Consider the following 14,617-nt stretch of genomic DNA (forward strand, 5'->3'; position numbering starts at 1 on the left):
GTCTGTGTGTCTCTGTGTCTGTGTATGCCTGTGTATGTCTGTGTTATGTGTCTGCTTCTGTGTCTGTATGTTTATCTCTGTATCTGTGTGGGTCTTTGTGTTATCTGTGTGTGCGTCTGTTTCTGTGTGTCTCTGTATCTCTGTATTTGCATCTCTGTATATTTCTGTATCTGTATGTCTCTCTGTTGTATCTGTGTGTGTGTGTGTGTGTGTGTGTGTGTTGAGGGGGGCAACTGTTGCTTCTGACCCAGACAGCAAGTGATGTGGGGTGCCTGCCATAGGCTCCCGGGGATAGGGAACTGTGATTTCACAGCTGCTTCTTCCCAGGCTGCCTGCACAGAGGATTTTAGGCAGACTCAGGCCTATGGGGCAGAAGGAGGACAGCTCCACTAGGGGAGATGCAAAGAAGAGTCAATATGTCTCATGTAGCATCTCAGGATAATGACTCTTTAAACCAGTCCCAGGTAGCCCCAACCCCAGACCCAGAATAGGGAGCTGACTGACTGCAGCACACACCCACCCTTATGGAGAATACAAGTCCTGAAAGATAGCATATAAGTAATATGTAGATATACAAATTGACTGGGCGTGGCAGCTCACGCCTGTAATCCCAGCACTATGGGAGGCAAAGGCGGGAGGATGCTGCTTTAGGTGGGCATTTGAGAGACAAACAGCAGTCACAGACTGAGTTCTCATCTCATGATCCTGACCGCCTCAGTCCTGGTTCTGCAAGGCTTCCTACAACCTAGTCTTCAAGGGAGACCCCGGCGCTAGCCTCCCAAGAGATCACCAGGGTAGTTCCCAACCCACCCCCATCCACTCCTTGCACCTCCACCCACCAGCCACAGGGCACCGATCACGCCATTAGCTCCTTTAGGCTGAGGCACTGGCATGTGCTTCAGCACAACAGGGACCCTAAGGGGAGGTTCTGGGGGACCTGACTCAGAAGTACCGGGGCCCCTCTGGCCCCTCCAAACTGGAGACCAGCAGCCAATGCATAGCCTAAAGGCACCGCCCCGCACCAAGACTCTGGAAAGGGACTGCCACTCTCTGCCACTTTCTCCTGTCCCTGCCTGTCTCCTACACATAAGACTTGCCAGGAGAATGCAGCTGCCCAAGGGACAGAGTTGCTGTTAGGGAAGTAATTCCTACCCTGGGCAGCAATGATGGGATTCCCCCTCCCCTGATGTTCCTCCTCAGGCTCCTCTGCCTTCAAGTCCGGAATCTCACTGCCTGCGGGCTCTGTATTCAATTCCTCCAAGCCAGGCTGGGCCCCTCTGTCCCCGTGGCTTGAGGTTCCTGCAGCTTCCTGGGGCTCCCCGGCTTCCTGGGACTCCTGGGCTTCCTGGGGCGCTCCGGCCTCCTTGGAGGTACGCTCTGCTTCTTCTGAGCTAGCTCCACCGCCACTGTCCTCTTCGGACTCCTCTTCGGAGGGAATGCCTCCTTCTTCCTCGCTTCCACCTCCATCGCCACTTTCCTCTTCAGAGGAGGCCTCATCTGCGTCCTCCTCAGTCATCACTGGGGCCTGCCTCTCCTCAGTGTCCTCTGCCTCGGTGCTCTGGGCACCCCCAGACTCCATATTGGCTTCTGCAGCTGGGTCGGGCTCCCCCTGGTCCTCGGTGCCCTCCCTGGCTTGTGTGTCAATATCCGACTCCAACTCTCCCCCCACAGTCGCGACGTCAGGGGCTCCCTCTGGCACTGCAGGGTCCTGGCCAGGCCCAGGGCTGCCCTCGGCCTCTGTGTTCAGTGAGTGGACCCTATCACCCTCTGGGCAAGGAGAGGCCCCCTCTGCCTCTGGCTCTGCTGTCCCTGCCACTGCTCCCTGCACAGGGCTATCCTCTGGGACCTCCTGGGCTGCATCAGGGAGTTCACAGCCCCCAGCCTGTCCTCCTGCCTCTCCACCGGCAGCTCCCTCCATGAGGAGCCCAAGCCCAGGCTCCTCTCCTAGCCCCTCTCCAGAACTGGGTTCCGGCTGCTTCTCTTCCACAGGCCCCTTGGGCCCTCCTGGAGGGAGAGCACTTGCTGCTGGTGGGCCGTTCCTTTCCTCCCCAGGCCCTGCAGCATCCCTGTTGTCCCTTTCCCCAGGTAGAGGTGACTCTGTGGCTGAGGCATTGGAGAGGCTGGCTTCAGGATCAGAGCCCGGGCCGGCAGCAGATGCAGGGGTCTTCTCGGGGCTCTCAGCCTCCCTGCCATCTGGGTAGTGAAGGAGCAGATTCTTATCTTGAGGAGCTGTGTCTGCATACAGACCCCTTTCTTTCTCCTCTAGACTTGCATCTCCGGCAGAGAAATGATTCTCCAACAAATTGCCAACATCTTCTGTGCCACCCGATGTGGAGACTTGCAGTTCTAAATGATTAGAACATGATTGGTCAGTTTCACAGGGTTGGCACTGGCTATTTTTCTCAAGAGTCTACATCAACCTAGCTCCCGTCTTCTGGGATGTGGTGTTGGCCTGGTGTGCAGCATTACACCTACCAACCTGGGTCTTCAGGACCACCTCATGCGTAGCAAGCAGGTGTTATTCTGCCACCCTCCCAAGATGTGGAAACTGTGGATCAGTGAGTTAAAGGACCATCTCACTATCCGTCACTAAGGAAGTGAGCAGCTGTGCTAACCCGAGAACCCCTGCGACCCTGGCCCTGACCTTCAAGCTTCCCGGCTTGGTCCTGATGACTGTATATGGAGGGAAATTTGGGTGAGCCCTTCCAGTCCTTCCTCAACCTTGCTCACGGGCATGTGTAGCCGGGCTCAACCTTGGGGATGCTTCCAAGATGGGACAAATGCTTGTGCATCCCACCTCATGTCAGTTCCTACAGTCATTAACAAGCGTGCTTTTAATACTGATATCAGCAAAGGAGTGAAAACAGGTGTTTGCAGGCTGGATAATCTTAGGTTACACGGCACAGTGCTTAGGGGATTACTTGTGGCTCTCAACCTTATTAAGTCACACATCTAACCCTGTCCGAGTAAGGGCAGGCATTTGCTGGCCTCCCTACCTTAGATTAGAGGGTGCATGGCCTGAGGAGGAGATATCCAAAACAGTCCAGGCCTGGGCTTCCCAAATGCCCCGGCCAACCCCTTCCAAGGGGATCCCTTTGTAAGGGACTGAAGCTTCACCCAGAGAGCGGAGGGCCCAGGAAGAGAGAAAAGCAGGGGCTTCATATGTGCCAGAGACCTCTGTCAAGGGTCAAGTTTAATGTTTGGAAAATGGGGTCAGAAAAGTCAGAGCATGGTGGCTCACACCCATAATCCCAACACTTTGGGAGATCGAGGTGGGTGGACCACCTGAGGTCAGGAGTTTGAGACCAGCTTGGCCAACCTGGTGAAACCCCATCTCTACTAAAAATACAAAAAATTAGGCCAGGCGTGGTGGCTCACGCCTGTAATCCCAGCACTTTGGAAGGCTGAGACAGGAGGATCACGAGGTCAAAAGATCAAGACTATCCTGGCCAACACGGTGAAACCCTGTCTCTACTAAAAATACAAAAAAACTAGCCAGGCATGGTGGCACCTGCCTGTGGTTTCAGCTACTCGGGAGGCTGAGGCGGAAGAATCGCTGGAATCCAGGAGGCAGAGGTTGCAGTGAGCCAATATTGCGCCACTGCACTCCAGCCTGGTGACAGAGCAAGACTCCGTCTCAAAAAAAAAAAAAACAAAAAATTAGCCGGGCGTGGTGGCACACACCTGTAATCCCACCTACTCAGGAGACTGAGGCAGGAGAATCACTTGTACCCAGGAGGTGGAGGTTGCAGTGAGCCGAGATCGCACCACTGCATTCTAGCCTGGCCAACAGAGCTAGACTCCGTCTCAAAAAAAAAGAAAGAAAAGAAAATGGGGCCAGAAGAGAGGGTTAGGCCCACCCCTCTGCTCCCTGCCCTGAGGCTAGAGTCTGTTTTGGGGGGACATTGCAGGCTCATGAGATGAGGGGACCACAGGCATCCCGCCTTGAGGCAGCTAAGGCAACCTCCGTTCTCCCTTGACTCTCAAGGCCTCTCTCTGAGGAAGAGCACCCCACCTGTCTGCTGAACACAGACACCCCCTCTCTCAGACCACCGCTTGCTATTCCCATCTCTCCCTCCCGCAAAGAAAAGCAACTTCTTGGGGTACCTGTTCTCCCTCAGGGTGCCCATCCTTGATCTCCAAAAGCTGGGCAGCCTCCAGGGATCATAAGCAAGTATTTTCTCATAGTTCCGATAAACAGCCAACCTGCTGTCAAACTCAGAAAGATATGAAGCTTGGTACCTGTGATTAGAGAGGAGCCCCGTGGATTGAAATAGACAACCTTTCCCCCAGCACTTTCATATGCACGGCCATTTAACCTTTATGACTGTCAGAAAGATTTTACAGTTGAATTAGTGCAAGTCCACAGATCTCTGCTCTGCCCCAGATACGTCGCCACTAAGTGGCTAATGGGTGACTGGAACCCAGAACTGCCCAGGCTCTGCCCAGGCTTCCATGCCATGCTGTACTTAGTGGAGCACAGGACACCCCTTCCTGCTGGTACCTCAGCCCCTGCCTGCAAGCACCTTCTCTCCAGACTTATGCTCCGTACTAGGCTTGGCTCCTGAGCTGCAGGAATCAAATTTAATTCTGTGTTCTAAGGGCCTTGGACCCTGCCTGACCAACCGAAAGTGCTGGAAGAGATCCACAGTTAGATTTGGGTACCAATAAGAATTCCTGGTCCCTTAGTGAGGGACAGACAAGACAGGGAGCTGAGTGCTGCTCATTTTAGTTTTGTTTCATCACCACTTACATACCGTTAAGTCCCGATTCCTTCACCTACATCTCTCTCTCTCTGCCTTCTACCTCTGCAGAAAAACCTGTGGTGGGAACTTGGTTTGACTAGAATAGACTGGCTGTCCTCTGAGCAACAGGATGTGTGTAATGTCTATGAGATACATCTGTATGCACACATCTGAGAGACAGCCTGCCAGGCAATGCTTCAGCACCCTACATATAAAACAGTGTCTTCATCAGGCTGAATTTTCTTCATCTTACTTGTTTTTATAAAATGAGTACTCTTTTGTTTTTATTTTTTTTCCTTTCGTGTCCTTACTCATAAAATGAATATTATCCATCTTTTTTTTTTTGAGACAGGGTTTCACTCTGTCACCCAGGCTGGAGTGCAGTGGCGCAATCTCGGTTCACTGCAACCTCCACCTCCCAGGTTCAAGCAATTCTCCTGCCTCAGCCTCCCGAGTAGCTGGATTACAGGCGTGCGCCACCATACCTGGCTAATTTTTGTATTTTTAGTAGAGATAGGGTTTCACCATGTTGGCCAGGGTGATCTCGAACTCCTGACCTCAAGTGAACTGCCTGCCTCAGCCTCCCCAAAGTGCTGGGATTATAGATGAGAGCCACTGCGCCCAGCCTCATATCCCTGTTTTTACAGATGAGAAGACTGGAACCAGAGACACTGAGGCCCTTGTCAAATGAATGTCACATAGCTAATAACTGCCTTGGGTCATGTGACAATGTGCTTCAGAGCCACAGTAACCCCTGGGAGCCTGTTAGAGATGCAGACTTTCAAGACCCAGCCTAGATCCACTGAATCAGGATCTGAATTTTAACAAAATGGCCAGGTGATTCATGGGCACATTATAGTCTGAGAAGTGCTTGTCTACACTGGCCTCAACCAGCGATTCTCAGCATCGGCTGCATATTGAAATCACCTGCTTCTTGGCCCCATATTTCCCTTTCTTGTGGTTTTGATTTAAATAATCCAGGGTATTGCACCAGCACCAGGATTTTTTAAAAAAGAAGTTCTTAGGTAACACACAAAGTTGCAAAATACTGTAACCACCAAATCAAATCATCCTGACCCCAGGCTTCAGCTTCCAGACCCTCCCCACTGTGAGGATGCCCATTGTGGGCTCTCAAGTTGGGGTGGGTCTCCTAGGGCCTGGCATTTGCCTTTGGAACAGCAGTGGTCAGGGTGTCTCCTCTGGGAATCCAGCCCTTTCCATGGGCCCCTGTTGCCCTTCAATGATGATGGTGTTGACAGTGATGATGAGGATCATAAGGATGATGATGAGGGTGATGATGATGGCGATGATGATGATGACGGTGGTGATGATGACGGTGGTGACGATACTGAGCTGAATGAACGCTAGGTCTGATGTCCTATAACATTTCTGACATTCCCAAAAGCCCTTTTCCTCTGATAAAGGTGAGAGGGCTGCACAGTCCCAAGGGGGATGAAGACTCCAGACGTTGGGGGTTCACCATGACCATGACCTTCACATTGCTGTGTGTTTCCACTCTTGAGTCCTGGGCAGGAAGCGAGGCATGTACATGTGTACATTTACATTCAGGCTCTTCCCTGGTTTTCACAACTTAGGGCCAAGCTTCCCCTGAACTTCTGCTAAACAATTCGGAGTGAAAAGGACTGAGGATGATGACTTCTTGCACTGCGGCCTTCCTTCCCAGGCTAAAAATAACTGCTCAAACAGAAAGTCCCTCCATGAAACAAGCTGTCCCACTGGGCCCCCAGACCTCAGTCCCTGAACAGCAGTTGTCCCATTGGACCTGGTTCTCCTCTTGGAGGTGCAGACAGAGGTGTGGGAGCCTCTGATGACACTCTTTTCAATCCTGTGACATCTCACTTCAATCCTGGGAAATCATGGCCTGTGTCTTTCCCACCTCTCCTGCTTCTTGCCAAAGCCCCCATTGGCCCCGGAGCAGGGAGGCCACAGAGGACCCAGGACACCCTGGAGAGGTGAATCCCCAGTAAGATGAGTCTTGGTCTATCCCGGGACATGAAGTGCCGCACTGTATGTGCCCCTGCCAGGGCAGCCACCCCAGCTCCGGCCAGGCCAGGCCCAGGACTGACGTCAGGGCACAGGAATAGCAGGCCCCAACTCTGCCCAGAGACCATGGGAAGGCCCCAGCCCCACTCACACCCAGACCAAGCATGACACACACCAATCCTGCTTCTCCCACCAGCCTGTCTGCCAGCAGCATTTCTCCAGCGGCCAACCTTCCAGCGGCTCCCACCAGCACCACAGCCTCAGTGCAGCCCCAGGGGCTCAGTCCCTCTCTCTTTCCACCACCAACCAAACGCCTTGATTTTGTTTCTTAAGCTCCAGTCCCGTTCCAAAGCACTTTTTTTCCTTTTTTGAGATGGAGTCTCACTCTGTTGCCCAGGCTGGAGTGCAATGGCGTGATCTTGGCTCACTGCAATCTCCACCTCCCAGGTTCAAGTGAGTCTCCTACCTCAGCCTCCCGAAAAGCTGGGAGTACAGGTGCCCACTACCACACTCAGCTAATTTTTGTATTCTTAGTAGAGATGGTGTTTCACCACGTTGGCCAGACTGGTCTCGAACTCCTAACCTCAGGTGATCCACCCACCTCAGCCTCCCAAAATGCTGGGATTACAGGCATGAGCCACCACATCCAGCCTAAAGCACTTTCACATGGACTCAGTGGACTGTGGAGTTGCCAAGGGCTCTCGTGAGTCCAACTGTAAAGGAGGAAGCTCCGGCCAGAAGCCTTCAGAGACTCGCCCAAGATCAGGGCAGGGTGGGACACAGCCCAAGTCTATGACCCTTAGTCTGGAGTTCTTTCTGCTCCCATGGGAGTTCACAAACCATATCCCATGAAGTGCTAGGGTTCCACAGAAGTGACTCGGGGGTAAGGGAAGATCAAACAGCAGGGACAGCCACCCCCTTTGTACTTCCTGCCCTTCTTGAATCTATCTGCCCCACTGCCTACAGGGGAAAGACTGGAGGGAGACTGACAAGCCCTGCTCCTTTGCTCTCCTTGTTTCTTCCCTCAAAATATTAGTATCTGCCTCGAGCCTTCTCCCCATTATTTTCTCCAACATCCTAAGACATCCTGCGCACAGCATGTTTCTTTTCTTTTTCTTTTTTTGAGACAGGTCTTGCTGTCGCCCAAGCTGGAGTTCAGTGGCATGACAGCTCACTGCAGCCTCCACCTCCTGGGCTCAAGGGATCCTCTCACCTCAGCCCCCAAAATAGCCGGAACTCCAGGAGTGTGCCACCACATCCGGCTGATTTTTTTTTTCATTTTTTTTTTAGAGATGAGGTCTTGCTATGTTGCCCAGGCTGGTCTCAAACTCCTGGCCTCAAGTGATCCTCCCACTTCAGCCTCCCAAAGCGCTGGAATTACAGGTGTGAGCCACCTTACACTTTCACTCTGCCAGTCCACATATGCCAGGCTCTGAGCTGGGTCATCTCCTGCCCTCACATAGGACTCCATCTTTCCAAGGTAGTTTCCTGTGCTTATTCTTCTTTGATGCTCCTAGCAGCCCTCCGAGGCAGAAAAAGCAACGGTTGTTAACCTCTCTTGAAATGAAGAGGTAGACACATGAAAGTCAAGTCGTTTGCCTAACAGGTCATTCCAGGGATGAGCTGGAACTCAGGCCAAGAGATGGAGCAAAGCTCCCTGGGAGTGACCATGACCTGCTGAGCTGTTCAAGCCCAGAGACCAAGCTTCTGGGGCCGGGTCAACGTGTATCTGTGTATTTCACAAGGGGATTCTCCACAACACCAGCATTTCAGACCCTCTGCATCAGCCATCCTTAGTACCAAGGGCCAGGAAGCTCTGTCTTGAAGTTGAGACTACAGATGGAGAGCATAGAGGTCAGGACCTGTTTCTGAGCCACCTCTAGGTGTTGAATGTATTCAATGCCTTCGTGGAATCAAATGTTGATTTTATTCCAGCCGGTCCAAGTCTCCTTAGCACATGTTTCTAACAAGGACCTGCTAGGGTTATTCTTCCACGTGACTTCTCATCCATTTGAACTAGAGCTAGCAAGTCCAAAGTCATGCCTAAGTAAAATACCTCTGACCATTAGTCATACACAGTTATTCAATTGAGTCATTAGTCATAAAATTCCCGGGGGGGGTGCGGGAGGGGTGCGGACAGGAATCATTCTCCAAATCTCTGCCTGGATACATGTGTCCTAGAGAGGGAGGTGCACTGGCTGGGTGCGGTGGCTCACACCTGTAATCCCAGCACTTTGGGAGGCCAAGGTGAGTGGATCACAAGGTCAGGAGTTCAAGACCAGCCTGGCCAATAAGGTGAAACCCCATCTCTACTAAAAATACAAAAATTAGCCAGGCATAGTGGAGCGCACCTGTAGTCCCAGCTACTCAGAAAGCTGAGGCAGGAGAATCTCTTCAACCCAGGAGGCGAAGGCTGCAGTGAGCTGAGATCATGCCACTGCACTCCAGTCTGGGCAACAGAGCAAGACTCTGTCTCAAAAAAAAAAAAAGAGAGAGAGAGATGGAGGGAGGGAGGGAAGGAGAGGGAGAAGCACCAACCATGTCATAGAAACAAAACCCCACGTCTTGCCCCCATCTGTCCATTCTTGCTCCTTCCCTCAAAATATTAGCATCTTCCTCGAGCCTTCTCCTCAAACCCATGTCTTGCACCCATCTGTCCCCCACCCCATGCTTTGGTTCTTAAGTGCAGCAGGAACAATTCAGAAAACAGAGTTCACACTGCAGAGTAGGCAGCCTGCCCCTTTCCTTGTTCTATATCTTGTCTCTGAACACTCGTGGACCAGGCAAACGTGGGCCAGCAGCCTATTCTGGTGTCCTTTCTTTCCTTGACATTCTCCTGCTGGTCCTACTGGGTAAATGTTCACTGCTCAGGACCTCTGTTCTTCCACTTTTTTTTTTTTCAACAATATGTTTCTCCATGAAGGCCTACCGCTTTTTTTTTTTTTTTTTTTTTTTTTATATGGAGTCTCACTCTGTCACCCAGGCTGGAGTGCAGTGGTGCAACCTCAGCTCACTGCAACCTCTGCCACCCGGGTTCAAGCCATTCTCCTGCCTCGGCCTCCCAAGTAGCTGGGATTACAGGTGCCTGCCACCACGCCTGACTAATTTTTAGAGTTTTAGTAGTGATGGGGTTTCGCCATGTTGGCCAGGCTGGTCTTGAACTCCTGACCTCAGGTGATCCACCCACCTCAGCCTCCCAAAGTGCTGGTATCACAGGCGTGAGTCACTGCACCCAACCTCTTCCACTTCTTAAAGTCTTAGACAACTTTGCAGAAGGCCGTTGCCCATAAGAACCTGAGAAGGGAAGTTCTGGCTGGAGGAAGCCTTGTCTGCATCCTCCCACGACCCCCGAGGTCCTCTTCTGCCATTCTCTCAGCCTTTCCCTCCTCCCCTAGTATGGGCAACCAGAGTGCAGGCCCTGAGGCAGCCATTCTTGGAAGGTTTATTTGGCTTCCTGGCCATGCTCCTAAAGTCAAGGGCTAATCCCACTGGGACAGCTTGTCCCTGGCTGGACTCTAGCCCTTAAAATGATTTATCCAGGAAATAGGATACAATGACAAAAGTATGCCAGGGTACAATGTCAAAGGTAGCAATCAGAGAGGACCTTGGGATTTGGGGGTCCAGAGGGATCCTTTCATAGACCAACTAGCTTGATTTCACTTATGAACGAAACCCCAATACCTTGATAAGTGCCTGTCCCAAGGCCACAGCGCTAGTTAAGGTAGTTGGCTTAAATAAGTGACCTGCTTCTAGAACTCAGCTCTCTATGGATGCTCTCCCAGCAGTGGGCCAGCGGATGAGAAGGGCTAAGTCTTCCCCAGGGCAGTGATTTCTTACCCTACCTTCTTCCACTCTTTGTGTTTTTTTTTTTTTGAGACGGAGTTTCGCTCTTGTTACCCAGGCTGGAGTGCAATGGCATGATCTCGGCTCACCACAACCTCCGCCTCCTGGGTTCAGGCAATTCTCCTGCCTCAGCCTCCCGAGTAGCTGGGATTACAGGCACGTGCCACCATGCCCAGCTAATTTTTTGTATTTTTAGTACAGATGGGGTTTCACCATGTTGACCAGGATGGTCTCGATCTCTCGACCTCGTGATCCACCCGTCTCGGCCTCCCAAAGTGCTGGGATTACAGGCTTGAGCCACCGCGCCCGGCCCCTTCCACTCTTTAAAAAGAATTGTTTTAGTCAAGGCACAGTGACTCCAAGAGCTGTGGCTGATACCTATAATCCCAGCACATTGGGAGGCCAAGGTGAGAGGAGCCCTAGGGCCCAGGAGTTTGAAACCAGCATGGTTAACGAAGCAGGACCTCATCTTTACAAATACATTTTAAAATTAGCTTGGCATGGTGGCATGTGCCTGTGCTCCCAGCTACTGGGGAGGCTGTGGTTGGCAGACTCATTGAGCTCAAGAGTTGGAAGTTGCAGTGAGTTTTGATCACACTATACTCCAGCCTGGGCAACAGAGGGGGACCCTGTCTCAAAAAAAAAAAAGGATTAAGACTTCAACACAATTGTTTTTAACTGATAAAGTCTAGAGAATTGACAGAATAACTTCAGTCCCCACCCCACCTCCAATTCCTGGCCTTCTTGGTTTGGAAGATAGAAAGAAATAACCAGAAATCCCACAATCATCATACATATACATGCTTGTCACTGATGCCTGGAGGACTCATGAGTGCAAATGACTATTCATTTTATTTATTTATTTTTTTGAGACAGTGTCTCACTCTGCTGCCCAGGCTGGAGTGCAGTGGTGCAATCTCGGCTCACTGCAACCTCCGACTCATGAGCTCAAGCGATTCTCCTGCCTCAGGTTCCTGAGTAGCTGGATTACAGGCGCGACACCATGCCTGTAATTCTAGTATTTCTAGTATTTCTTTGTATTTCTAGTAGAGACAGGTTTTCATCATGTTGGTCAGGCTGGTCTTGAACTCCTGACCTCATGATCCGCCTGCCTCAGCCTCCCAAAGTGCTGGGATTATAGGTGTGACTCACCACGCCTAGCCCACTTTTATTTTATGTATTTATTTTTTGAGACAGCATCTCTGTCACCCACGGAGTATGGTGGTGCAATCTTGACTCACTGCAACCTTTGCCTCCCAGATTCAAGCGATTCTCCAGCCCCAGCCTCCTTAGTAGCTGGGACCACAGGTGTGTGCAACCACACTCCACTAATTTTTCTATTTTTTTGTAGAGAGGGGTTTTCACCACGTCGGCCAGGCTGGTCTCAAACTCCTGACCTCAAATGATCCACCCGCCTCAGCCTCCCAAAGTGCTGGGATTACAGGCATGAGCCACAGCATCCAGCTGCTATTCACTTTTAAAAGAGAAATACCTCAGAAAGAGCAAACATTATATCCTAACCCCTCAGTGTGAGTCAGTTACTAGCAGGATGCTCTACAGAGCACTCCGTTTTTCCAGAGATCAGCTGTGCCTGCCTACAGTGAAGAGAAATCCATGCTGGAGGCCTCAGGCCTGCTTCCTCCCTTCAGGGGGGCCAAGCTTGGGAGGAGAGGGAAAGGAAGGAGAAGGGATGCAGGCTGGGTTCTGAGACAGACTGAGGCAGGTGGCTGGCTTTCCCCCACCTCCTAGCCCAAAGAAATTGAATCTCCCTGGGATCTGTGGGGAGGAGGTGCTGGTCTAATTTTTGGACACCAGACAGGAAGAGACTCACTGAAAGCCAAGGGAGCATGGCTCCCCCAGGTCTCAATCTAACAGGTTCTCTAAGGGGTCCAGGCCCACCCCATTCCCAACCCAGGGAAGCTGGAGGGAATATGCTTGAGAAACGTGGGAGCTTGGAAAGTAGGTGTGATACCTTCCCCAGCCTGGGCTAGGCCCAGTTATGCCTTTTCTTTCCTCCTGGTGAGCTGAGGCTCCGGCCTCCTGGATAGAGGCTGGTCTCTCTGACTGCACCTGGAAATCAGGAGAGCTGAGTTCTGCCTCTTACTCCCTTTTTCTTTTTTTTACAGACCCTGTCCCTTAGAATCAGGGTCTTACTCTGTCACCCGGACCGGAGTGCAGCAGTGTGATAAAGGCTCACTGCAGCCTCTAATTCCAGGGCTCCAGTGATCGTCCTTCTTCAGCCTCCAGAGTAGCCAGGACTACAGGCACACACCACCATGCCTGGCTAATTGTTTCATTTCTGTAGAGACAGGGTCTCACTATGTTGCCTGGACTGGTCTCAAACTTCTGGGCTCAAGCGATCCTCCAACCTCAGCCTCTCAAAGTGCTGGGATCACAAGCATGAGCCATTGGCCCGACCCCTGCTGTCTTACTACCCAGCAACATTACATTGAGTTACTCCTTACTCCCTCTGCACACAACTTTATTAGCTCATAAAATGCAGACAACAATACCCACTTTTCCAGCCCTGTCAGAGAGTTTTAGACATCAGGTGGTGCTCAGAAGCATTTCAACAAATGTCAACTATGAGCATCATTCTTTCCTAGAAAAGCAAATATACCATGCCAAATCCCATTCGCTGAGTGGCCAAAGCAGAGCCAGCTTCGGACAAGAGCCCAGCCAGCAGGCCCTTCACACAGTTCCTTTTGCCCTCTGGGTCTGGGGGCTCAGTCAGGGTACCCAGAGAGGTTCTTCTGCCTGGGATTCCTCCAGGGCTGCCAGAAGCAGCTGAGGTGAGGAGCTGCAGGGCGCCTCAGGGGTGAGCCCTATGCTCTCCGTGAAGTTCTGGCTGGTCGGGGAACAGGAAAGGGCAAGAGCTGTCAACACTCCCAGGGGCCAGGAGCTAGTTCTGCTGATCTCAAAGTTAACCCCTGCAGTACCTGACTCCAGCCTCAGTCAGCCTTGATCCACCAGCAACATCTGAGGCCACACGCGGCCTCTCCCTGCCCACCACATCCTATCCCTTCTGTCCAGTCACTGAAGTGAGGTGACCCCGCACTTCACCCCAACACAAATGCACACTCAGGGGAAATTGAAACAGACCCATTCTAAGGGCCACATCTTGCTGAGAATGGGAGAGAGGTCCTTTCTGAAGGCAAAGAGCTGGTAAGGGCCCTTCAAAGCTCTCTGAAATGGCAACATAGTCAGAGGGAGGTCATTAGCAGTGCCGTGTGGCCTCCTGATCCTCATGGTAAGTGAGCACTGGGAATGAGACAATCAGCCCTTCAGAAACTACTCAGGCCTGGAGAATACAGCCAGGGCTGAGCCGCAGAGATGGGGCAGGAGCAGTTCTGGCCTCCAATACACCGGTGCTTTGCTCCTCCCGCACAAATGAAATCACAGCTGATGTCTCCATGGCTTTCAAGAGCCTCGCACAGTGGCCCGCTGGAGAAGGCAGGTCCCTGCTCCTCTGTCACCAGCAGCTCTGTCCCCGTTAGCAGAGCAGGTGAGAGGAAACACCACTCAGAGTGCCAGGCAATGGGGCACACAGCCCCTGACTGGCTCAGCTGGGGAGGTGTCCTCAGCCTGGGCCAGTGGTTCTCAAGTCTACGCAGAGTTGCTTAAGGAGGAAGGACAGGCTTCCAGCAGAAATGTACATACACAAATGTCCTGGTCCATATACCTGAGCTCATAGACCCTTCCGGAAAAACCACTGCCCAGACACCAAAAAGCCAGATTTTTCCACCTTCTTTCCCAGAGGGTATCACCCAATCCATGACAGATGGGTCCCACTGCCAGGTCCTAGCATTCATGGCCCCAGGTCTCATATTATTTATCCTTATGGTTATTTTTGCATTCAAGGCTTCTAGAACTAGAAAGAAACTTAAAAACTAACTAGTCCAACTCTTTAACTAGCCCAACTTTTTCTTTTCACAGACGAGGAAACCAATACCCAGAGAGGAAAAAGGAGCCTGCCAGAAATGACCAAGTGAGCTGGGACAAAGCTAGGACTAAAGACAAGGCCA

The 14,617-nt window shown here is 51.7% G+C and overlaps 1 protein-coding gene across 4 annotated transcripts in view; it reads right to left on the bottom strand.

The window, feature by feature from the left end:
- The window catches only part of SRL (sarcalumenin), a 62,092-nt gene that overhangs the window by 16,194 nt on the left and 31,281 nt on the right, over positions 1-14,617 (bottom strand). The window contains exon 2 of one of the 4 annotated variants that reach the window (XM_009009069.5): positions 1,153-2,346. The exons of the other annotated variants lie outside the window; for them this stretch is intronic. Coding sequence (XP_009007317.2) covers positions 1,153-2,346 — 1,194 coding nt within the window. The remainder of the gene's footprint in view (positions 1-1,152; positions 2,347-14,617) is intronic. 4 annotated transcript variants of the gene reach the window in all.

The sequence above is a fragment of the Callithrix jacchus genome, chromosome 12 (assembly GCF_049354715.1).
Source record: "Callithrix jacchus isolate 240 chromosome 12, calJac240_pri, whole genome shotgun sequence".
NCBI lineage: Eukaryota > Metazoa > Chordata > Mammalia > Primates > Cebidae > Callithrix > Callithrix jacchus.